A 26,555-nucleotide genomic window follows, 5' to 3' on the forward strand; every position below is an offset into this window, starting at 1 on the left:
ATGTCAAGAGGAACTTTTCGTAAAGATTCCCAACTATTTTGAAATTCCACAGCTTATAAATGACATAACATATCCAAATGAGAATATGGCCCTGTGCCAGCCTTCCAAATTGGTCTCTGACAGGATACACAGTGACTGGGAAAACTTGGTGGTATAACCAAGAGACCACAGCACAGGTGGTATAATATACAATTTTATATTTACAATAAAATTGCAATATTAAAACACCTTTTTGAAACCAATTGGTTGGGAATGCATAAGCATGTCTAATTGGAGGCTCATTGAGCCTCTGATGGCAAGGCGAAGCAATCTTGCAGCATATGCTATAAATGGATGGGAGAGAAAGAGAGAATGGGGAAGGTGATGTTGGGATCAACCAGAAAATAACAGGCATGTCTGGCAAAATGGTCTTTGCCCCAACTTGGATTTATATAGTGCCTTTAAGGTAAACATCCCAGCCGCTTCACTGAAGTAGAACGGCACCAGACAATAGGAGGAGTGAGGAGGTGGCCGTAGGAGAATGGCCATGGAGGTAAATTTTCAGGAGACTTTTAAAGGTGAGGAAAGATCCAGGAAGGCAGGGGTGTTTTGGGAGAGTTCCAGAGTATAGGTATAGTTGAAGGCTCTATCACCGATTATGGTATGGAATGGAAGGAAGAAGTGGAATGCAAAGGCAGCCAGTGTTAGAAGAACAGAGAGAACAAACTGATGCATAGAGCTGGAGAAGATGCAGAGGTAGGGATGGGCAAGATCATGGAATGATTTTTAAGCAAAGACAAAAATGTTGCATCCACCACATGGGGAATGGGAGTTGTGCACCTATATACTTTCTAGCCATTAACTTCTTATTATGGTCTCTTCTACTTTACAAATGCTAATGAATTGTGCCTTTTAGAGTAGATATTCTCGGGTACCATGAAGTTCCACTTGTTTTGTTTATACAAATTTTTGTTCCAGAGTTCAGGTTCTGTGTTTAGCAGTAACTCTAGGATAAATACGAGAGCAATTATGAGAATTAAAAGTGGAGACAAGGGTATTCTACATATAGTCCAAATAATGTTAGAGAAAATTCTTCCTACTTCACTGGACCTTTACTGCAATTTATTTAGCTGGTAATTGCTACCACTGTTTGAAACAACCCACATGTGTGTTAGTGTGATGCCATCATTACACAAAAAGTTGTTAACATAAGAACGTAAGAAATAGGAGCAGGAGTAGGCCATACGACCCCTTGAGCCTGCTCCGACATTCAATCAGATAAAGGCTGATCTTCAACCTCAACTACATTTTCCTGCCCAATCCCCATATCCCTTGATTCCCCTAGAGTCCAAAAATCTATCTATCTCAGCCTTGAATATACTCAATGACTCAGCATCCACAGCCCTCTGGGGTAGAGAATTCCAAATATTCACGACCCTTTGAGTGAAGAAATTCCTCCTCATCTCAGTCTTAAATGGCCAACCCCTTATCCTGCGATTTGCCAATGACACAAAGATTGGTGGCATTGTAAGCATTGTAGATGAAAACATAAAATTACAAAGCGATATTGATAGATTAGGAGAATGGGCAAAACTGTGGCAAATGGATTTCAATGTAGACAAATGTGAGGTCATCCACTTTGGATCGAAAAAGGATAGAACAGGGTACTTTCTAAATGGTAAAAAGTTAAAAACCGTGGATGTCCAAAGGGACTTAGGGGTTCAGGTACATAGATCATTGAAGTGTCATGAACAGGTGCAGAAAATAATCAGTAAGGCAAATGGATGTTGGCCTTTATATCTAGAGGACTAGAATACAAGGGGGCAGAAGTTATGCTGCAGCTATACAAAACCCTGGTTAGACCACACCTGGAGTACTGTGAGCAGTTCTGGGCACTGCACCTTCGGAAGGACATATTGGCCTTGGAGGGAGTGCAGCGCAGGTTTACTAGAATGATACCCGGACTTCAAGGGTTAAGTTACAAGGAGAGATTACACAAATTGGGGTTGTAATCTCTGGAGCTTCGAAGGTTAAGGGGTGATCTGATCGAAGTTTATAAGATATTAAGGGGAACGGATAGGGTGGATAGAGAGAAACTCTTTCCACTGGTTGGGGATTTTAGGAGTAGGGGGCACAGTCTAAAAATTAGAGCCAGACCTTTCAGGAGCAAGATCAGAAAACATTTCTACACACAAAGGGTTGTAGAAGTTTGGAACTCTCTTCCGCAAACGGCAATTGATACTAGCTCAATTGCTAAATTTAAATGTGAGATAGATAGCTTTTTGGCAATCAAAGGTATTAAGGGATATGGGCCAAAGGCAGGTATATGGAGTTAGATCACAGATCAGCCATGATCTTATCAAATGGCGGAGAAGGCACGAGGGGCTGAATGGCCTACTCCTGTTCCTATGCTCTCTAGTTCTAGACTCTCCAGCCAGGGCAAACAATCTCTCAGCATCTACTCTGTCAAGCCCCCTCAGAATCTTCTATGTTTCAATGAGATCACCTCTCATTCTTCTAAACTCCAGAGAGTATAGGCCCATTCTACTCAACCTCTCCTCACAGGACAATCCTCATATCCCAGGAATTAATCTAGTGAACCTCCGTTGCACCACCTCATCCAAGTCATTAATATAGACTGTAAATAGCTGAGGCCCAAGCACCGATCCTTGCGGTACCCCATTAGTTACAGCCTGCCAACCTGAAAATGACCTGTTTATCCGTACTCTCTTTTCTGTCCGTTAACCAATCCTCTATCCATGCTAATATGTTACCCCCAACCACATGAGCCCTTATCTTGCGTAACAACCTTTTTATTTGGCACCTTATCGAATGCCTTTTGAAAATCCAAATATACTACATCCACTGGTTCCCCTTTATCTACCCTGCTAGTTAGATCCTCAAAAAACCCTAAGAAATTTGTCAACCGTGATTTCCCTTTCATAAAACCATGTTTGCACTGCCTAATCATATTATGATGTTCGAAGTGCCCTGTTACCACTTGCTTAATAATGTGTTGCAGCATGTTCCTGACAACTGGTGTCAGGCTAACTGGCCTGTCGTTCCCTGTTTTCTCTCTCCCTCCTTTCTTGAAAAGCGGTCTTAGATTTGCTACCTTCCAATTCCCACTTGTACTGTTCCAGAATCTAGGGAATTTTGGATGATCATAACCAATGCATCTACTATCTCTGCAGCCACCTCTTTTAGAACCCTCGGATGTCGGCCATCAGGTCCAGGGGATTTATCGGCTTTTAGTCCGATTAGTTTCTCAAGTACTTTTTCTCCACTAATAATTACTTTAAGTTCCTCACTCTCTTTAGCCCCTTGTTTCCCCACTTTTTCTGGTGGGCTTTTTGTGTCTTCTACTGTGAAGACAGTTACAAATTATTTGTATAACACATCTGCCATTTCCTGATTTAGTATTATAATTTCTTCTGTCTCAGCCTCTAAAGGACCAAAGTCTACTTTTGCTGCTATTCTTCCCTTTTACATACTTGTAGAAGCTCTTACAATCGTTTTTATATTTCTTGCTGGTTTACTTTCATATTCTATTTTCTCTCATCAATTTTTGGGCCGTCCTTTGCTGATTTCTAAAACTGTCCCAATCCTCAGGCTTACTACTCTTGGCAACATTATAGGCCTCTTCTTTTAATCTAATACTATCCTTAACTTCTTTAGTTAGCCATGGGTAGATCACTTTTCCCGTGGAGTTTTTATTTCTCAATGGAATGTATATTTGTTGAGAATATTGAAATATTTCTTTAAATGTTTGACATTGCTTTTCAATTGTCATACCCTTTAATTTAATTTCCCAATCTACCTTAGCCAATTCGCTCCTCATACCTATGTAATTGGCTTTGTTTAAGTTTAAGACTCTAATTTCGGACTTAAGTATGTCACTCTCAAATTCAATGTGAAATTCTATCATATTATGATCGCTCTTCCCCAGAGGATCCTTTACTGTGAGATTACTAATTAACCCTGTCTCATTACATAGTACAAGATCAAGAATAGCCTGTTCCCTGGTTTGGTTCCATGACATATTAGCAAAGCCTTTGACAAGGTACCGCATGGTAGGTTGTTACATAAGGTTAAATATCATGGGATCCAAGGTGAGGTAGCCAATTGGATACAAAATTGGCTTGACGACAGAAGACAGAGGGTGGTTGTAGAGGGTTGTTTTTCAGACTGGAGGCCTGTGACCAGCGGTGTGCCTCAGGGATCGGTGCTGGGTCCGCTGTTATTTGTTATTTATATTAATGATTTGGATGAGAATTTAGGAGGAATGGTTAGTAAGTTTGCAGATGACACCAAGATTGGTGGCATTGTGGACAGTGAAGAAGGTTATCTAGGATTGCAACGGGATCTTGATAAATTGGGCCAGTGGGCCGATGAATGGCAGATGGAGTTTAATTTAGATAAATGTGAGGTGATGCATTTTGGTAGATCGAATCGGACCAGGACCTACTCCGTTAATAGTCATACAGCACGGATAGAGGCCCTTCGGCCCATCGTGTCCGCGCCGGCCATCAGCCCTGTCTACTCTAATCCCATATTCCAGCATTTGGTCCGTAGCCTTGTATGCTATGGCATTTCAAGTGCTCATCCAAATGCTTCTTGAATGTTGTGAGGGTTCCTGCCTCCACAACCCTTTCAGGCAGTGAGTTCCAGACTCCAACCACCCTCTGGGTGAAAAAGTTCTTTCTCAAATCCCCTCTAAACCTCCCGCCTTTTACCTTGAATCTATGTCCCTTTGTTATAGAACCCTCAACGAAGGGAAAAAGCTCCTTAGTATCCATCCTATCTGTGCCCCTCATAATTTTGTACACCTCAATCATGTCCCCCCTCAGCCTCCTCTGCTCCAAGGAAAACAAACCCAATCTTCCCAGTCTCTCTTCATAGCTGAAGCGCTCCAGCCCTGGTAACATCCTGGTGAATCTCCTCTGCACCCTCTCCAAAGCGATCACATCCTTCCTGTAGTGTGGCGACCAGAACTGCACACAGTACTCTAGCTGTGGCCTAACCAGTGTTTTATACAGCTCCATCATAACCTCCTTGCTCTTATATTCTATGCCTCGGCTAATAAAGGCAAGTATCCCATATGCCTTCTTTACCACCTTATCTACCTGTTCCGCCGCCTTCAGGGATCTGTGAACTTGCACACCAAGATCCCTCTGACCCTCTGTCTTGCCTAGGGTCCTCCCATTCATTGTGTATTCCCTTGCCTTGTTAGTCCCTCCAAAGTGCATCACCTCGCACTTTTCTGAGTTAAATTCCATTTGCCACTGTTCCGCCCATCTGACCAACCCATCTATATCGTCCTGCAGACTGAGGCTATCCTCCTCGCTATTTACCACCCTACCAATCTTTGTATCATCAGCGAACTTACTGATCATACCTTTTACATTCATATCCAAGTCATTAATGTAGACCACAAACAGCAAGGGACCCAGCACCGATCCCTGTGGTACCCCACTGGCCACAGGCTTCCAGTCACAAAAACAACCTTCGACCATCACCCTCTGCCTTCTGCCCTAATGATAGAAATTGATAGCCAAGTTCCGCACCCATGAGGACGGCCTCAACCGGGATCTTGGGTTCATGTCACGCTACACGTTACCCCGCCAGCGAACAAATGTTATCTGTTTTTAATATAATGGGTCATTTGCTGGCTTTCTCTGCCTTCCGGATGTTTCTGCCTCTCTCTGTTTTTTTTTCCTGTTTGTTTTTTTGTTGAATGTGTATTCGGGGGTTCTGCAGGTGACACCTCTCTGTCTGAACACGGTGATTGCCTTGGCAACGGGCAGTTGCAGGGGCAGTCTGTAAACACCATGTATTGTTCTGTGATGTATAAATGCGTAGGCTTCAAGGAGCTCCTGAACATTTACCCGACGAAGGAGGAAGCCTCCGAAAGCTTGTGAATTTAAAATAAAATTGCTGGACTATAACTTGGTGTTGTAAAATTGTTTACTTCTGCCCTAATGGTAGGGCGTTGGGGAGAGTTATGGAACAAAGAGATCTAGGAGTACAGGTTCATAGCTCCTTGAAAGTGGAGTCACAGGTGGATAGGGTGGTGAGGAAGGCATTCGGCATGCTTGGTTTCATTGGTCAGAACATTGAATACAGGAGTTGGGATGTCTTGTTGAAGTTGTACAAGACATTAGTAAGGCCACACTTGGAATACTGTGTACAGTTCTGGTCACCCTACTATAGAAAGGATATTATTAAACTAGAAAGAGTGCAGAAAAGATTTACTAGGATGCTACCGGGACTTGATGGTTTGACTTATAGGGAGAGGTTGGATAGACTGAGACTTTTTTCCCTGGAGAGTAGGAGGTTTAGGGGTGATCTTATAGGAGTCTATAAAATAATGAGGGGCATAGATAAGGTAGATGGTCAAAATCTTTTCCCAAAGGTAGGGGAGTCTATAACGAGGGGGCATAGATTTAAGGTGAGAGGGGAGAGATACAAAAGGGTCCAGAGGGGCAATTTTTTCACTCAAAGGGTGGTGAGTGTCTGGAACGAGCTGCCAGAGGCAGTAGTAGAGGCGGGTACAATGTTGTCTTTTAAAAAGCATTTGGACAGTTACATGGGTAAGATGGGTATAGAGGGATATGGGCCAAGTGCAGGCAATTGGGACTAGCTTAGTGGTATAAACTGGGCGACATGGACATGTTGGGCCGAAGGGCCTGTTTCCATGTTGTAAACTTCTGATTCTATGATTCTATATTGCTCTAGGAAACCGTCTTGAATGCATTCAATGAACATGTCCTCTAAACTACCTTTGCCAATTTGATTTGCCCAGTCTATAAGAAGATTGAAGTCCCCCATGATTACTGCATTACCTTTGTAACAAGCTCCTATTATTTCATGATTAATACTCTGTTCAACGGTATAGCTACTATTAGGGGGCCTATAAACTGCTCCCACCAGCGTTTTCTGGCCCTCGTTATTTCTTATTTCCACCCATACTGATTCTACTTCCTGATCTTCTGATCCAAGATCCTTTCTCACCACTGTCCTTATGTCATCATTTATTAGTAGGGCTACACCTCCCCCTTTTCCATTTTGCCTGTCTTTTCTATATGTCATGTACCCTGGAATATTTAGTTCCCAATCTTGGTCACTTTGCAACCATGTCTCTCTAATGGCTATTAGATCAAACCCATTTATCTCTATTTGTGCAACTAATTCCTCCAACTTGTTACGAATGCTCCACGCATTCAGATAAAGAGCCTTTAATTTTGACGACTTACCATTCTTTTCCTGTTTTGACCTTCCTTGTTGTTGATCTATTATCGGTAAACTCTCTGACCCTTCCTGCCACATTCTGCTTATCTTTACCCAAATCACTACACTGTTATGTTGCCGTGACTTTTCTCATCAGATTTCTGAATTTCCCCATACCTGACTCCTCTCGACCCCCCCCCCAGCCCCTTTTTAGTTTAAAGCCCTATCTACAGCCCTAGTTATTTGATTCGCCAGGACGCTGGTCCCAGCCCGGTTTAAGTGGAACCTGTCCCAAAGGATCAGCTCCCTCTTTCCCCAGTACTGGTGCCAGTGCCCTATGAATCGAAACCCCTGTCTCCCACACCACTCTTTGAGCCACACATTTAACTCTCTGATCTGTCTGTCCCTATGCCAATTTGTACATGGCTCATTTAGTAATTTTAGAGATTATTACCTTTAACGTTCTGCTTATTAATTTAGACCCTAGCTCCTCAAACTGTCTCAGCAGAACAGCATAGCACTATAGTAACAGTTACAGGTGTGATAGAATTAGAGGCCAAATGATTCAGATGTGTTTCTCCAAAATGCTGAAACCCAGTTTTCCTGTTTTTTAACAATGCTCGATCGATCTATTGTTAATTAAAGTTTGTTTAAAAAGTTCATGGTTTTTTAAATAAATATTTTAATTGTTTAAAAATTAAAATTGTGAATTAATTTCTGTGAAGGAAGAATATATTTCACAGAATCATGTGGACATGCTGTGTGTCGGTGCAATAGCATTGCGAAAATGTATTCTGACCTCAATAAACGTGGTGTCTCAATTATGCGGATGCTCCACAGTTTAAATGGCCAAATGTCTTTCCCAAATTCTTTAACTGCTCCATAGTTAAGTCCCTCCTGGTGCACCCCATTCAGTGTTTCGGCACCAATATACTGTGCCTTAATTTTCATAGAATGAAACTTGCCAGTTCTGACAAGTACTAAGCCTCTGTATAAGTAAATCCTATAGGCAGCCTCTGTCATCCTACACAGTTACATGCTGTAAGAGGAAAGCTTGTTGGTTGATTGACTGTTGATTTCAATTAGTGTTTTTTTTAAAAAAAGCTAACAATTTCTCAGGAAGGAGGTTCTTGCACACTGGTTGTAATCTTGCTTTACTGTGTGCTGTGAGTCATATAATAATGCTAGCTGATACTAACACTGGAGCATAAGTTCTGTTTAGTAGATAGCAGAAGAACTTACGGTCTAGTGTTTACAGCGAGAAAGATTTAAATCCATCTAGATGGACCAAGGAGATTTATTTTTCTTCTCACAGCTGGACAAATGAACTCTACAAATACATGAATTTTAGAATTAGTGACTTGTCTGTAGGTGTCCCAATTTCACTCCAAGGCCTTTTCTAGTCTCTGCAACGATCTGACTTCGAAACATACGTCGTTTTCTTGTTACATGTTTCTGTTGTCTCCTGTTACACTAGTGTTTGATAAGTGTACCATAGATGTTATAAATAAACTTTTTTAAACTAGTACCTCAAATTTAACTACTTAGCAGGATTATTATGAGAGTGGTAACTTAATAATTTGCATTTGGTTATGTGATCTGCGTTCTAATTCTTGAGAGATGATTGGCTGCCACCTTGAAAATCTCTTTGGGAATGGTATCAAAATGACAGGATTTTTGCTCGGCTTCACCAGATATAACTTAATTCAGCAATGAATCATGCAATTAGGTAGAATGTTGAGGTCTGACTTCCTGTAAATAAAACACCTCTAACTTGCCATTGGCTGCTTGTCGATGTTAACTTGAGCATTGTTTCCTGACATCTGTCCTAAAATTTCTTTTCACTAGTTTTAACCTATGCCTGCATGACCTAATATCCTGAAATATCTTGAAGTAATGTTCTGGATTGACCTTACCTATGTCATTTAATATCTTGTGTATTTCTATAAGGTGCCCTTTCAGTTGCCTCTTTTCAAGAGTTTCTCCAGTCTTTTATGAGGAAACTTATGGAAGGGTGTTTGGAAGTCGAAGTGTATCGTGTGATACAGCTTCCACTGTCCACTTGGGTCTTGACATCCTTGGAAAAGTTGAGGATGTTCATCAGTCAGTTCCTATTCTTATTCTTATGTAGGTAATCCTGTAGTTTGCCCAGATGGAGAAATCCAATGTTTTGCTAACCAGATTAGATTTGTCCCCCTTTTACATAGAAAATAAGAGCAAGACTAGGCCATTCGGCCCTTGATGCCTGCTCCGCCATTCAAAATGATCATGGCTGATCGTCTAACTCAGTACCCTGTTCCCGCTTTTTCCCCATATCCCTTGATCCCTTTAGCAATAGGAAATATATCTATCTCCTTCTTTAATACATCTAATGACTTGGCCTCCACTGCCTTCTGTGGTAGAGAATTCCACAGGTTCACCACCCTCTGAGTGAAGAAATTTCTCCTCATCTTGGTTCTAAATGGCATATCCTGTATCCTGAGACTGTAAGCCCTGGTTCTGGACTCCCCAGCCATCGGGAACATCCTCCCAGCATCTAGTCTGTCTAGTCCTGTTTGAATTTTATATTCATCAATGACCTTCCCTCCATCATAAGGTCAGAAATGGGGATGTTCGCTGATGATTGCACAGTGTTCAGTTCCATTCGCAACCCCTCAAAAAATGAAGCAGTCCGAGCCCGCATGCAGCAAGACCTGGACAACATCCAGGCTTGGGCTCGTAAGTGGCAAGTAACATTTGCGCCAGGCAATGACCACCTCCCCTTGACATTCAACGGCATTACCATCGCTGAATCCCTCACCATTAACATCCTGGGGGTCACCATTGACCAGAAACTTAACTGGACCAGCCACATAAATACTGTGGCTACAAGAGCAGGTCAGAGGCTGGGTATTCTGCGGCGAGTGACTCACCTCCTGACTCCCCAAAGCCTTTCCACCATTTACAAGGCATAAGTCAGGAGTGTGATGGAATACTCTTCACTTGCTTGGATGAGTGCAGCTCCAACAACACTGAAGAAGCTCGACACCATCCAGGACAAAGCAGCCCGCTTGATTGGCACCCCATCCACCACCCTAAACATTCACTCCCTTCACCACCGGCTTACAGTGGCTGCAGTGTGTACCATCCACAGAATGCACTGCAGCAACTCGCCAAGGCTTCTTCGACAGCACCTCCCAAACCCGCGACCTCTTCCACCTAGAAGGACAAGAGCAGCAGGTACATGGGAACAACGCCACCTGTACGTCCCCCTCCAAGTCTCACACACCGTTCCTTCATCGTCGCTGGGTCAAAATCCTGGCACTCTCTACCTAACAGCACTGTGGGAGAACCTTCACCACACGGACTGCAGCGGTTCAAGAAGGCGGCTCATCACCACCTTCTCAAGGGCAATTAGGGATGGGCAATAAATGCCGGCCTCACCAGCAACATCCACATCCCATGAAGGAATAAAAAAAACATTTTATGTGTTTCCATGAGATCACCTTTCATTCTTCTAAACTCTAGTGAATATAGGACTGGGCCACCCAATCTCTCCTCATACGTCAGTCCTGCCATCCCAGGAATCAGTCTGGTAAACCTTCGTTGCACTCCCTCCATGGCAAGGATATCCTTCCTCAGATAAGGAGACCAAAACTGCACACAATACTCCAGATGTGGTCTCACCAAGGCATCCCTGCACCTGTACTCAAATCCTCTTGCAATGAACGCCAACATACCATTCGCCTTCCTAACTGCTTCTGCACCTGAAAGCTTGCTTTCAGCGACTGGTGTACAAGGACACCCAGGTCTCGTTGCACCTCCCCTTTTCTCAATCAATCACCATTCAGATAATAATCTGCCTTTCTGTTTTTACTTCCAAAGTGGATAACCTCACATTTATCCATGTTATACTGCATCTGCCATGTTCTTGCCCACTCGCCCAACTTGTCTAAATCACATTGGAGCCTCTTTGCATCCTCTTCACGGCTCACATTCCACCCCAACTTTGTGTCGTCTGCAAACTTGGAAATGTTACATTTAGTTCCCTCATCCAAATCATTGATATATATTGTGAATAGCTGGGGCCCAAGCACTGATCCCTGCGGTACCCCACTAGTCACTGCCTGCCACCCCAGAAAATGACCCCTTTATTCCTACTCTCTGTTTCCTGTCTTGTCAACCAATTCTCAATCCATGCCAGTATCTTCCCCCCAATCCCATGTGCTTTAATTTTGCACACTAACCTCTTGTGTGGGACCTCATCAAAAGCCTTCTGAAAATCCAAATACACCACATCCACTGGTTCTCCCCTATCTATTCTACTAGTTACCTCCTCAAAAAATTCCAGTAGATTTGTTAAGCATGATTTCCCTTTCATAAACCCATGCTGACTCCAATCCTGTTAATGCCCTCCAAGTGTTCTGTTATCACATCTTTTATAATAGACTCTAGCATTTTCCCCACTACTGATGTTAGGCTAACTGGTCTGTAATTCCCTGTGTTTTCTCTCCCTCCTTTTTTAAATAGTGGGGTTACATTTGCCACCCTCCAATCTGTAGGAACTGAATATGGTGAATTTTGAATATGGTGAGCTTGTTTCCAATCTCGTGGTACTTGCCTAACATTCATTGACTTTCTCATTGTTTGTTAGCATCTAATAAATTTCATCCCTTGTGCCTCTCAGTACCTCTTGAGATAAATACCATCCATCCCTGGTGGTTTTGTTCACTTTAAGCTCATCAAGCTTATCTAGATCCTCTGTCTAGTTAATGTTGAAGTCCTTGACTTTGTATGGATTCTTTTTGTCACAGCAAAGCATGTTATTGTAACCTTCCCAGCGTACCCACCCTTTCTCCCTGTTGGTCTTGTAAAGATCATTTTTTTCTTATTTATTTGATTGCCCTGTTGAGCCATTGAGTGTCCTATGCATTGAGGCAACACTTGCTGATCTTGGCTTTTCTTTCATTTGTTCCTGGGATGTGGATGACACTGGCAAGACCACATTTATACCTTCTCCCTAGTTTAGTAGGTGATGTGTGCCACCTTCTTGAACCTCTGAAGTCCATGTGGTGATGGCGCTCCAATAATGTTAGGTAGGGAATTTGTGTTGCATTTTCCTTCCATGCCTTTGAAGCTATTCCATTTATCATCTACTGAAATGTTGTTGATTAATTTTTCCCAATCTGTCTTAGCTCGTTTCCTGTATCTTTGTAGTTGGTTTGTTTAAAATTGTATATATGTGTGTTGTCCTTGGTAGTGTTGAGTCTGAAATTATATTGAATTTAATTATATTGTGGTCAAAAATTACAAAGTTTGACTTTAAAGGGGCTAAAGATTAACCTGGAGGGAATTGCTACTCTATGTTAATGCTTTATTAAATATTTGACTCTGAAGTGTTTGCACCATGTGATAGATTACTCTTATAAAAGCATACTTCATGATCTTTAAGTCCACTCGCCTGGAAGGGAGATGTTAAAATCATCCATCTTTCAGATGAGACATTAAACCCTTTCAGGTGGAAGCAAAAGATGCCATGGTTCTATTCGAAGAACAGGGGAGTTCTCCCTGGTGTCCTGGCCAATATTTATCACTCAATCAACATCACTTTTTTTTAAAAAAAGACTGTCTGGTCATTATCCCATTGCTGTTTGTAGGACCTTGCTGTGTGTTAATTGGCTGCCATGTTTCCTAAATTGCAACAGTGACTACACTTCAAAAGTACTTCATTGGCCGTAAAGCACTTTGGGACACCTTGAGGTTGTACAAGGCGCTATATAAATGCAAGTCTTTCTTTCATCTTTGTTTCTATTGCTTGAATGAGAAGTAGGACACAAAATTGAAACAACTTGCTAAGCTTAAAGCTTTTCAGCCTTGAAAGGAGTAATCTCAGAGGGTACCTTATAAAGGTATACAAGATACTTAATTTGCTAGAGCATGTAAAACCCAAACATTATTATGTGTGTTAGGACAGCAGTACAAATGATTATAGGGTCAGAGCTTTGAATGGTAAATTTAGGATCAATATCAGGAAGTATTTCCTTACACAGAGGGTGATAGATAGCTGGAGCAGCTTGTCAGGAAGAGTGGTTGAGGCCGGGACTCTGGCCTCAACTTAAACAGCAAAATGATAAAATTAGTATTTTGGAAGGCTGAGGTCAGGTGGGCTGAAGGACCTTCTTCATTTGAATCTAGCTTGTTAATTTTTATGTTCAACAATTTGTTGCTTGGGACAGAGTTACAATGCTATAATCCAGTAAGGGTTTATGATACCGTTACAGCTAATGTGGTTGATACACTATTGTAACTTGTTTGTACATTATATGTGCTCGGAGGGTTGTGTAGATGGGATCAGGAAGTTAGAAAGGGACTGACCGATTAAGTGAGTGGGCAAAACTATGGCAGATGGATATAAATGTGGAGCAATATTTGGATCTGAGAAAGACAAATCGGAATATTTTCTTTAATGGTGAGACAAGGAACTGTGGAACAGCAATGGGATTTAGGTATCCATGTACATCACTAAAAGCTAGTGCACAGATACAAAAAGTAAATAAAAAGGCTACTGGAATGTTGACCTTTATATCAAGGGGGTTGGAATTCAAAAGTGAGGAAGTGATGCTTCAATTGGACAGACCCTATATGGGGTACTGCGTTCAGTTTTGGGCACCTAATCTCAGGAAAGATACATTGGAAGGCGTACAACGCAGATTCATTGGAATAATGCCAGTGCTTAAAAGGTTTCATTATGAAGACAAATTGCATCAACTTGGTTTTTATTCCCTTGAGTTTGGACGGTTGAGGGGTGCCCTAATTGAGGTGTTTAAAATGATAAAGGGATACATCGAAATTACAACACAGAAACAGGCCATTCGGCCTAATGGACAATGCTGGTGCCTGTGCTCCACATGAGCCTCCTCCCGCTCTACTTCATGTAACCCTATCAGAATATCATAGTAGGTACAGCACAGGAGGCAGCCATTCGGCCCATCGTGCTGACTCTTTGAAAGAGCTATCCAATTAATCCCATTCCCCTGCTCTTTCCCCGTAGCCCTGTAAATATCTTTCTATTCTTTTCGCGCTCATGTACTTATCTAGCTTCCCCTTAAATGCATGGATTGGATAGGGTAGACACAGAGCAATCATTTCCTCTGGTGGTGGAATCCAGAACATAAGAACATCAGTACATAAGAAATAGAAGCAGGAATAGGCCATACGGCCCCTCGAGCCTGCCCCACCATTCAGTCAGATCATGGCTGATCTTCGACATCAACTCCACTTTCCTGCCCGATCCCCATATCCCTTGATTCCCCTCGAGTCCAAAAATCTATCCATCTCAGCATTGAATATATTCAGTAACACAGCATCCACAGCCCTTTAGGGTAGAGAATTCCAAAGATTCGCAACCCTCTGCGTGAAGAAATTCCTCCTCATCTCAGTCTTGAATGGCCGACCCCTTATCCTGCCACTATACCCTCTAGTTCTAGACACTCTAGCCAGGGGAAACAATCTCTCAGCATCTACCCTGTCAAGCCTCCTAATAATCTTTTATCATTTAATGAGATACAAGAAGGCACAATCTTAAAATTAGAGCTAGGTCATTTTGAAGTGGAATCAGGAATAAATTTTTCCACGCAGAGAATAGTGGAAATCTCTACTCTCTTCCCAAAAAGGCTGGATCAATATAAATTTTCAAGACTGAGATTGATACATTTTGTTGGATAAGGATATCAAGGGATCAGGAACAGAGGCAGCTGAATGGAGTTGAGGTACAGATCAGCCATGATCTAATTGAATGACGAAACAGGCTTGAGGGGCTGAATGGCCTACTCATGTTTCTATGTTCCTAGCCCAAACTGGGCTGGAATTTGTACCTAGCCCAGATGCATGTTCCAGCACTTTCAAAGCACATTGATTATCAGTACAGTATATGCAAATTTCTTTGTGCCAGGAGCACAGTTTCAGGCAGCAACACTGCCAGGGAAAGAATTCTGCAGGGTTTGATCTGCAAAACGTTGCTGGTATTTCACAAAGATGCAAGGCTTATATATTCCCAACATACACCTTGTGCTTAAAACTATTGTGGTGCTGTTGTGGTTGTAATTTTACAGGCATTGACAACTTTTATCTTTGATTTAGAGAGCAAATATGGCATAGAGTAGGCCAACTTCACCCAGTCCTATGAGTTTAATGGTTTTCCATTGTACTAAATCCTAACCTAAAAATAATATCCATTATCAGCTGTGAATTGTCAGTCTTTTGCTGACCACTGCTAGTGGGTTCATAGAATTTGAAGGTATAAATTTTGTACTGTAGTATATTTATATAAAGTATGCATTGCTGTGAGCTTCAGTAATAATACCACACAGGTTTTTTGGCAATATATAGGTTCACAATACAATATACCCTGTATTGCGTTATTTTCCTCAATGCAAGAGGAATTTGCTTGGATCTGTAGTAATCTTGTTACTGAAGAATTTATGTTGATAGTATTACAAGGTGTGGTCCAAAGCAAATCTGAGGCTTGAGTCATAAATACTTCAACTTAAAGTTCTTCCACCTGAAAGTGTTGCATTTCATAACCTGTCACCATTACCATCACAATGTATTGAATACCAGTAATTCAGGCAATTATTAATTGTGCACTATTGTTGTACAGGCGGATCTGATCCAGGGGGCGGAAAAGGTGAGTTTTATGTTGCTTGCTGTTCTAAAATATTATATTGTGCCACTTCATTGTCAATGTCCCACTGCCCAGATCATCCTTTACTTTCTTGGCAACTGTGATCTTGTCACTGTGGAGGCCTTTTTTTGTTTGATGTGACCTAACAAGAGTTTACATTTATTTTTGAAAGGGGTTTTGGGAAACAATCAGATTTCATTTTCCTTTTTTGTAGTACATTTTAAAAATTGGAAGAGCAACATTTAGCTGATTTTAATTGACTAAAGGTTTTCTTTGCCATGTTAGCTAATTATCATTTACCAGCATCCATAAAGAAATCGCAACTGTGCTTCAACCAATTGTCCATGCTTCTATTAACTTATTAATCCTGAATAGGTGTGTCTGTAAAGGGTCAACCCTTGGGGGCAAAAAACTTAATAGTACAAACTCAAAATTTAGTACATTGAGATGTCTTTCACCCTCCTTTCTCTTCTCCTCTGCCAAGCTGTTTGTTTTCTCTGGAAGAAAGGTTAGGTTGTAGGCTTTCTCCCACATTTTCACTTCCCTGTATAACAGGGCATTGGGTTATGCAGGAGTTTAAAAAAAAATTGTTCCTGGGATGTGGGCTACGTGGCAAGGCTGCATTTATTGCCCATCACTAATCATCCTAAGAAACTGGGTTGAACTGCTGCAGTCGTTGTGGTGATGGTGCTCCCGCAATGGTGTTAGAAGTACCTTGGGGTGAACTATGTTCCTTATGGCCTCTTGGTGGCTGCTGAAATAGAAAATAATGGCTATTAACCCATGTTATACTCCTCTGGCATAGTACGTTGGAGCTCCAATGCTTTGCAGCCATGCTATCTCAATTGTGTTGTAGCTTTAACTTTAAATAGATGTATTTATCTTTTTCTCTTCCTCCTTGTATTTGAGTAACTTTATTAATAAAGATTAACCATGGGGCTTTCTGAAAATATCCAACACTATGGAGAAAATGTTTCCAAATTAGGTAGTTAATAAAATATTGTAGGGGAAAAATGCAAACTTAACTACAGAAGATTTGTGTCTTTGCCTGGAGACTTACCTTTTTCTTAATCTCACCCTAGTTAAAAGCTTTCAGTACAGCAAGTTTATCTGTTGAGGGGCTGAGCCATTTGGACCAGAACTGCCCCAGATTCAATCCTAGTTTGTGCTAAATTGGCTGGAATATTGGTCTGCATTTATGCTCTTGAGCACTATCCATCAACACCTGTTGGAAATGCATATATGTGGACATTTGATAAGAGTAAGATTGAGCACAGCTGTGAATTCCTCATAGTTGAATAGCATGCTGGCACTTGCTATCAAGGCTCACAAGAAAATGGCCAATTGGCTGAGGTACTGGAGAGCGTCTGGCACTCATGGAATCATTCTCCAGCAAGATGTAGACAACTTCACGAGGGGAAGAGGAAAAGAGAATATCTGTGACTTTATTTTAAAAGAGCCACATTTAGCACCAAATTGTCCTGTTATTTTAAAGACCTATATTTCCATCACATTGCTTTGTTATCCTCTTCACTGCAGCATCGTGTATGTGTTTCTTTGACAGTATTACTAATCATTAAAACATGAGTGTTTAAAAGGTGACTGCTGTAGCTTTTTGCTGTCCTTCCAATGTGTATACTGTTTTCCTAAATATCACAAGATATCAAAGATTTAATATTTCAGGTTCCTCAGTTATATGTAGCTTAATGCAAACATGGCCCAAATGTCGAGGTCTGTTGCACAAGTTAAGTGGCATATACTTTGTGGAGGAGTTACTTTTTATTTGGATGTAATGAGAAGTACCGGTAATACTAAGGGGACCTGGACACTCCTGAATAGGTTATATGAACTCCTGCTTGCCTCTCTTCGGAAGTGAGGAATTACCATCTTTAAATCATATTATTGGCATGGTTTAAAAGTTACAACAGCCAGTCATTAAAATCTCATAAGTCACACTCCCAGGCTTGCAGTTTTATACATAAAGTCCAACGTACAGGTTACACCTTTAACGTAATTATTAAATTGCTAGGTATAAAACAGAGCCTGGTGCAGCAGTGATTCGTAGAGCTAAGATGAGTTTTTATCTCAGTGACTCAATTTCAAAACTCAGAATTTATTTTATTAAAATCTGTACAGCATCAGAATTGCCATGGCAGCATCAATTCTATACAGTGGCCATGTTCAAGTTTTTAAGAAGTGCTTTAGGAGAAGACTCCCTTTTGAGTGTGGTAAACATCATTAAAAAAAACACAGCTCACTAAGTGGTGCCACATCTTCTGTTCAAGGTTGCCAACCTCTCCATGCTTGTCAGGCTAGGTGCTTGGTTCCCAGCTTTTTTACTTCCCCACCCCTTCCCATCTGTCCATCTGACCAGGAGATGAGGCTAAGTGAAGGGAAATGTTCCTGTACCTCAGCATATGAATCATGCCAAATACAATCAGGAGCCCAAACACTGCTTGGTGATGTTTTGAAATATTTCACTTGTAAAAATAAATCGAATACAGGCCTGTGTTTTTTCAAATGAATACTCAAGGGCGGGTGTGTTTGATTTTTTAAAAAAAATCTTGTGCTGTACCCAACAACGTGCCTTAGCCGCAGTCTCAGAAAAGCACCCCTTACTGCATTTAAGATTTCTGCGTCCCACAGATTTTTGCCTTGAGTGAGTGGCAATTAGTACCAAATTAGTTTCGTCCAATGAGATTGTGTCCAAGAAAAACATGTTTGAAACTGCCGTGGCTCATTTCAGCAAGTACCCTAACATTGAGAGAGAGAAAAGTATTTTAGTAAAATACACAGTTTGAACTTTCGGCCTGATATGTTGTAGAGATTTTTGTGATTTATGTTTTATTTTAGTTTTACAAGTTTGGTTAAACCCTTTCTACTTTTTTAAATCTGAGATTATGATTTTAGTGAGTACTCCTGAACTGAATTGTTGGCTTATGCAGATTTAAAATTTGAATTATTTAACGGAGAAATGAACTTCATAAATAAGTACCATCTTGGATTGTGTACTTATTCAGAGTTCCTCCATGATGATGCAGTTCTCAAGGCTCCTTTATAACGACTGTTCATTGAATCTGCTTGATAATTCAGATTAAGTGGACATACTGAGGTGATATCAATCTGCGATACCCTTCAGCATGCACATACCACAGGAAGGAGGATCTCCTTTCACTTGTCTTAAAGGAAGCCTGTAAATAATTATTTAAAACCGAAGCAATTTTTTCCTTTATCTGTGAAGAGCCAGCTTCTCCTTCAACCTCGCAACTGCTAAAATTTGTTGCATTTATCTTTAAATATTGTTTCATGTCCCATTGTCACACATGGCTGTACTTCACCGAGGATCACTGGATAGCAATCAGCAATCGAAACCTTGATGAGCATTTTCCTCCCTCCCTCCCTAGCCCGGGGGAGATCAGACCAATTGCTGCCCAGCTAATAACATCTAATGTAGTAACCTGGGACTCAGTGGTCTATACTGTACCCAATAATGCCTTTAATCCATGGAGTAATTGGGGAACTTTGTTGCATGTTCTTTGACATATGATGCACCGTAGCCTACAATACTAGATCATTGCAAGAAGAATATTTCTGAATGATGTAGTTTGCATTTATGCATGCTGCGCTCGGATATTGCATTTTATACATTAAAGCAGTTTTGTCGAGAATATAGAAGGAGCAATAAATAGCTCCATAATTAATAGATTAACTATGTTTCAATATAAAATTTAGGCAAAGTGGTTCATTGATTGAACTATTTGTTTTTCAAATTTGGTAAATATTTTTCGTTGAAGTTGATGAGTTTGTATCATGCTAATATTTTGTTTTATGGACCTAAAACAGGTGTACCGATAACCAATTTAGCAGGGCAGAGGCCCACATCCGATCTGCACAGGCGTTTTGGGCCAGTGCTTAAATTGGTTGGGGCCTTTGTTTTAGGCAGCTGACATAAGTGCAGGTCTTATTTCAATATTGAAATAAAGCTCCTGCTCTCATTTCGGACCCGGATTGGTAAATTAGTTTGCACAGTGCACAAGCTCCAACTGACATTTCCCGTTGTTGAGCAGCCTGACCAGTGGTCCTTAAAGGTGCTGCTTGGAGGCTGCTCAAAAAAGACCCAAAAACTGTGAAAATGCAAGTATTATGTAGATTCGGAAGAAACAGGTGTGCTTCACATGGCTCCTCAAAACAACTATGGGCCGTCGCCTGCCCTTGCCGGACTTACCTCTGGACCTCGGTACGGACAAAATTGGCAAGGTTTTAATAGGTGAGGTGCGTCATGGTGCCTGATTGGCGCCTGCAGCTTGCCTGCTTTATTCTGATGAGGCCTTCAGTCCTCTGGCTTCTCCGTTCTGTTATGCCGTCAGAATCATGCCCAGTTTGGGGCGCTAAGGAATTTAGGCCCCATAATTTCCAATTAACATTTCCAACTAGTGGCCGAGATGTTTGTGAGCAACCTGAATAATAGAGTATTGGTTTTATAAAATTCTACGGGTGCATGAAATTACTTTCCTATTCCCATCTATTGAACTCTTCTAGAATATTTATTGTGTCATAATGCATTAATGCTACAAGAGATCATGTGAAATTTGTCTGGCTACAACTTTGCATTTTTATTAGAAAAAAAAAAGGCCTGTTCCTCCCTACAAGTCAGATTTCCCTGGACACTTCATCTACTGTCAAGTCCCTGCTGCAGTACAAACTGATGTGCACATTAACTGGTTTGCCGAGTTCAAAACAGCTAAAAGTTCCTTCACTATATTACTGTTTGCAACAAAATATGGAGCTGGGCTGGAGGACGGTTGGGACGAAGCTAGGCCTGCTACAGTGGATAAGGGAGGCAAAAGTAGAAATAGACAGAAAAAAATGGATCACAGGAAAACTGAAGCACAGAGGAAAATAGAAAATAAGTAATCAAGTGAAGCAGCAGGAAATAAGGGAAAGATGGTACATTTTAAAAAAAATTGACAAGCTAAAGAACAACAGAAAAACCACGGAAAAAGGAAAGGAATGTTAAGCAAGGAACGATGGGGGGAAAAAAATGAACAGAACAGAAAATTAAAGTGCGGTCCAACAGAATAGAATCGGTGTATATTCAAGAGAGGGAGGAGTGAGCAGAATTTAGACATTTGTACGCAAAGAGGAGAGAATTTGAGGGTTCACTCGAACATCATCTGGTGGCTAGTTACAGAGCGGAACTGATAGAGACCTTGAAGCAGAGTTTCCATGCCCTTAGCTGGAAGAAGGGTAAAAGAGAAATAGATAGTCTATTGCCTACCTCTTAAATATGCTTTTGGGATAAGAAATAGGAGCAGGAGTAGGCCAATCGGCCCCTCGAGCCTGCTCCGCCATTCAATAAGATCATGGCTGATCTGATCCTAACCTCAAATCTAAAGAACACAAGAAGTAGGAACAGGACCCGGCCACTCAGCCCCTGGGCCCGCTCCGCCACCCACAGGGCCTTGACCGATCCGAACTCAGCTTCATGTCCAATTTCCTGCCCGCTCCCCGTAACCCCTAATTCCCTTTACTTCTAGGAAACTGTCTATTTCTGTTTTAAATTTATTTAATGATGTAGCTTCCACAGCTTCCTGGGGCAGCAAATTCCACAGACCTACTACCCTCTGAGTGAAGAAGTTTCTCCTCATCTCAGTTTTGAAAGAGCAGCCCCTTATTCTAAGATTATGCCCCCTAGTTCGAGTTTCACCCATCCTTGGGAACATCCTTACTGCATCCACCCGATCAAGCCCCTTCACAATCTTATATGTTTCAATAAGATCGCCTCTCATTCTTCTGAACTCCAATGAGTAGAGTCCCAATCTACTCAACCTCTCCTCATATGTCCACCCTCTCATCCCCGGGATTAACCGAGTGAACCTTCTTTGTACTGCCTCGAGAGCAAGTATGTCTTTTCTTAAATATGGACACCAAAACTGTATGCAGTATTCCAGGTGCGGTCTCACCAATACCTTATATAACTGCAGCAATACCTCCCTGTTTTTATATTCTATCCCCCGAGCAATAAAAGCCAACATTCTGTTGGCCTTCTTGATCACCTGCTGCACCTGCATACTAACTTTTTGATTTTCTTGCACTGGGACCCCCAGATCCCTTTGTACTGCAGTACTTTCCAGTTTCTCGCCAATAAGATAATAACTTGCTCTCTGATTTTTCCTGCCAAAGTGCATAACCTCACATTTTCCAATATTGTATTGCATCTGCCAAATCTCCGCCCACTCACCCAGCCTGTCCATATCCCCTTGTAGGTTTTTTATGTCCTCCTCACTCTCTACTTTCCCTCCCATCTTTGTATCATCTGCAAACTTTGATATGTTACACTCTGTCCCCTCCTCCAAATCGTTAATATAGATTGTAAAGAGTTGGGGACCCAGCACCGACCCCTGCGGAACACCACTGGCTACTGGTTGCCAGTCCGAGAATGAACCATTTATCCCAACTCTCTGCTTCCTGTTAGATAACCAATCCTCCACCCATGCCAGAATATTACCCCCAATCCAGTGATTCTTTATCTTGAGCAATAATCTTTTATGTGGCACCTTGTCGAATGCCTTCTGGAAGTCTAAATACACTATGTCCACTGGTTCCCCTTTTTCCACCCTGTACGTTATGTCCTCAAAGAACTCAAGCAAATTTGTCAGACATGACTTCCCCTTCATAAAGCCATGCTGACTTTGTCCTATTATCTAACAGATAATATCATTCCTCTTTGGAAAGTAACGTTTTAAGTGTGTCTGTAATAGTTTTAAATTTTTATCTAAGGCTGTCATCCAAACAACAACAAGCAGGTTGTCCACAAACTGAATTTTGAGCTTTATTTTCCATTAAAAGAATGGGAGAAGTCAGTTGGCCTGATTCATGTTTTTTTCATTATTTATTGCAAGAATGCTGAAGATTAATCTTTGGTTCGCATTGATGGCATAGGCCTATAGTAACAGGTGTGTAACTGTTTCCCTAAGGTTTACCCAAATGGTTATAGTAGTCTCGCAGTTATGCTACTAGACTAGCACCCCAGAGATTGTGAGACCAAATCTCCACAATGGCAAGTTGTGAAATTGAATTAAATAAATCTGGTAACTAGCACCAGGAAAATTGATCGTAACGTCTTTCTTGGTTCCTCATTCCCCAATGCATTAATTTCAAAATCCCTATCCTTATCTAGAGTCCCTCCATGGCTTCACCCTTTGTTACCTCTGCAACCTTTTCTAGGAACAGAGGTAGACCATTCAGCCCCTCGAAAATGTTCCGCCATTCAATTAGATCATGGCTGATCTGGATCTTAATTCCATCTACCCGCCTTGGTTCAGTACCCCTTAATACCCTTGTCTAACAAAAATGTTCTGTGTTCCTGTATGTACACTTGGCTTTTCCAAATAACTTCCCTTTCACCATCTTCAGTTTTCAATTGCAAAGACTCCAGCCATCTCAACCCCACATTTCACCCTACCCAACACTGCTCCCTCGGACTCTGCCTACGGTTCAACAATCACTGGCCCTCTCTGCATTTTCCTCTGGAATGTCTCTTCACTCGCAAACAAGGCCCTTGCCACCCGTGACCTTTTTATGGATGATTGCAGTGACGTCATGGCTTTGATGGAAACTTGGCTTATGGGTGGCGACACCTTGCCCCTGACTGAAGCCTCCCTGCCTGGTTATATTTTCCACCATCAGCCCGTCCAAACCGCTATGATGGGTGGCCATTTTCACCAAATCATACCTTCATCTCTCTTTCCTCCATAAGACCATAAGAGATAGGAGCAGGAGTAGGCCATTCGGCCCCTCGAGCTTGCTCTGCCATTTAATGAGATCATGGCTGATCTGATTTTTTTTACCTCAACTCCACTTTCCTGCCCTTTCCCCATATCCTTTGACTCCCTTGCTGATCAAAAATTTGTCTAACTCAGCCTTGAATGTATTCAATGTCTTAGCCTCCACAGCTTTTTGGGGTAAAGAATTCCAAAGATTCACGACCCTCTGGGAGAAGAAATTCCTCCTCATTTCCATCTTAAATGGGTGACCCCTTATTCTGAGACTATGCCCCCTAGTTTTATATTCCCCCATGAGGGGTAACATCCTCTCAGCATCTACCCTATCGAGTCCCCTCAGAATCTTGTATGTTTCAATAAGATCTCCTCTCATTCTTCTAAACTCCAATGAGTATAGACCCAACCTGTTCAATCTTTCCTCATAAGACAACCCTTCCATACCCGGAATTAACCTAGTGAACCTTCTCTGAACTGCCTCCAATGCAAGTATGTCTTTCCTTAAATAAGGGCACCAGAACTATATGCAGTACTCCAGCTATGGTCTCACCAGCACCCTGTACAGTTGTAGCAAGACTTCCCTGCTTTTATACTCCATCCCCCTAGAAATTAAGGCCTCATTTCCATCTTAAAGACCCCCCCCCCACACCTTGTTTCACCCTTGTTTTCTACCACAAGCCTCATCTCGAATTCCACACCGAGATATCCTTCCTCCTTCCCTCTTCAGCTTTTTTGTGACTAGATTTATATGGTCTGATTCTGTTGGTACATCGTGCCAATGCAGTTTGTTAATCACTCACCCATTTAGAATTTGTAAAAATGATTCATTACATTTATTTCCTGAAACAGTTGTATATATGTAACAGTTTCAGCTTCACATAATTTGTAGTTTAAATGTGAATTCAAAATAGAATTTGAGTTGACGAGTAGTTTTTAGGGGCCTCATTTAGCAGGAATATCTCGAGACCTTTCCTCGTTCAGAATCTGGAACATCTCCTAATTGAGGCACTGTTGATATATTATACTATCAATGCCTCATTTTATTGTTTACTTATTCAGTGAAGCCTGTCTTACTGGTTTCGCTGTTACTGACTTGATGAATTATGATGGGAACCAGGGAGCTCATATTGGAAAATCCATAATTAGGAGTGTTATAGAAGTCTTAAGTAGCAGATGAGTTAAATAATGCATTGCTTTGATGATTAACAGGAAATCATGTTTTGCAAAGCTTATTACAATTTATTATTGCTGTTATTAGTTATCTGTATTAGATATCCAAAATTCCAAAGCGAGCTACTTTCATGCAGCTTCTTTGACATGATTTCCTCTTTATTAATTTATCCAATTCAGAACCATATTGATTGTGTTAGTTAGGAAGCCTATATGTGGTCCAGTGCAAGCAATCTCTCTCTCCTCCCCTGCCCCACCACCACCACCACTGGCAAAAAAGCACATTGTCTACTCACCATTTGATGGGCAAGAGGGTGAACTTCTACCAGTCATGTAAATGGCTACTAATCAATGTATAAGATTGATGTGGAAGAACTCTGCCCCCACCTACCCATCCCCAGATGTGCTTGCCTTATTGTTTTTTCAGCAAAAACGCACACAATTTCCATATTCCCATTAAGTATATTTTGGTATAGAAACAGAAAATGTTGGAAATACTCGGCAAGTCAGGCAGCATCTATGGAGAAAGAAACACTGTTAACGTTTCAGGTCGATAACCCTTCGTCAGTTCTGAGGAAGGGTCATCGACCTAAAATGTTTACTCTGTTTCTTTCTGCACAGATGCTGTCTGACTTGCCGAGTATTAACAACATTTTCTGTTTTTATTTCAGATTTCCAGCATCCGCAGTATTTTGCTTTTGATGAAGTATATTTTGGTGCTGGTTTAAGCCCTTGTTTGTGATTATTTCCCTAGAAATTGTAATGTTAATGTTATTCATAACATAGGAAAGTAGAAGACTTGAAAAGACAATGCAGTCCCGCTGGCTGATCCCAAAAATTAATACCTATCAATCATCCATTCCCTCGGCCATGGAACAAGTGCTCATGTCATGACTGCTAATTGGCCTGTGAATTCTTCCACTACTCACACTATTCTCCAAGGGAAGTGTGTGAAGATACGAAAACAACAACCCACTTCCTAAATGTCTATCCAGTGTTCCCGTAAATTGTTCCACGCGCTCTGCTACCACTGTCTCCTTGGGCAGTCCATTCCATGCATTCACCAAACTCTGTGTTAAAGTAGTTTAATCTAAACTGCCTGTACACCTTCCTTCAACAAAGCTCATACCCTTATCCCTGGTTCTAGAGTTTGTAGCAGTCTTGGAAATGTCAGAATTCAATTTATTTATTCCATTAAGAATTTTGAATGGTAACCTCCCTTGAGCATTCTCCAGCATAAAATATCCCATGCTGTTCGACTTCTTATACCTCAGATGTCTTAAGCAAGGAACCAGCCTTGTACCAACAGTTGGCAATCGTATTAGGATTTCTTTTTACTTTTATACTGTATATAGCCAAAGTGTTGGTTATATGTGGAACTCATTTAAATAAAACAGAAGCCTCTTTCTCCACTCACCCCCTGCCGCCACCACCCAAGCAAAGTACCATTTCCTGATTGAGGAGGCAAGCAGAGCTCCCCTGCTGATTCAGTGAGCTCATTCAGTGATTATCTGAACCATACGGACCAGGAAGGTCCCATAGTTGAGCAGTGGTATTTGAATCATAGAATCACAGAAAAGTTTCAGCATGGAAGGAGGCCATTCGGCCCATCGAGTCCGCGACGGCTCTATGCAAGAGCAATGCAGCAAGTCCCACTCTCCTGCCCTTTCCCCGCCCTGCAAATTTTTTCCTTTCAAGTACTTATCCAGTTCCCTTTTGAAGGCCATGATTGA

General features: G+C 41.5%; 1 protein-coding gene across 4 annotated transcripts in view; it reads left to right on the top strand.

Moving 5' to 3' along the window:
- LOC137320273 (receptor-type tyrosine-protein phosphatase alpha) overlaps positions 1-26,555 on the top strand; it is a 258,755-nt gene that overhangs the window by 160,859 nt on the left and 71,341 nt on the right. For 3 of the 4 annotated variants that reach the window (XM_067982065.1, XM_067982061.1, XM_067982064.1), the window contains one exon: positions 15,848-15,874. The exons of the other annotated variant lie outside the window; for it this stretch is intronic. In XM_067982065.1, coding sequence (XP_067838166.1) covers positions 15,848-15,874 — 27 coding nt within the window. The remainder of the gene's footprint in view (positions 1-15,847; positions 15,875-26,555) is intronic. 4 annotated transcript variants of the gene reach the window in all.

Source organism: Heptranchias perlo, chromosome 1, assembly GCF_035084215.1.
Source record: "Heptranchias perlo isolate sHepPer1 chromosome 1, sHepPer1.hap1, whole genome shotgun sequence".
In the NCBI taxonomy this organism is placed as follows: Eukaryota; Metazoa; Chordata; class Chondrichthyes; order Hexanchiformes; family Hexanchidae; genus Heptranchias; species Heptranchias perlo.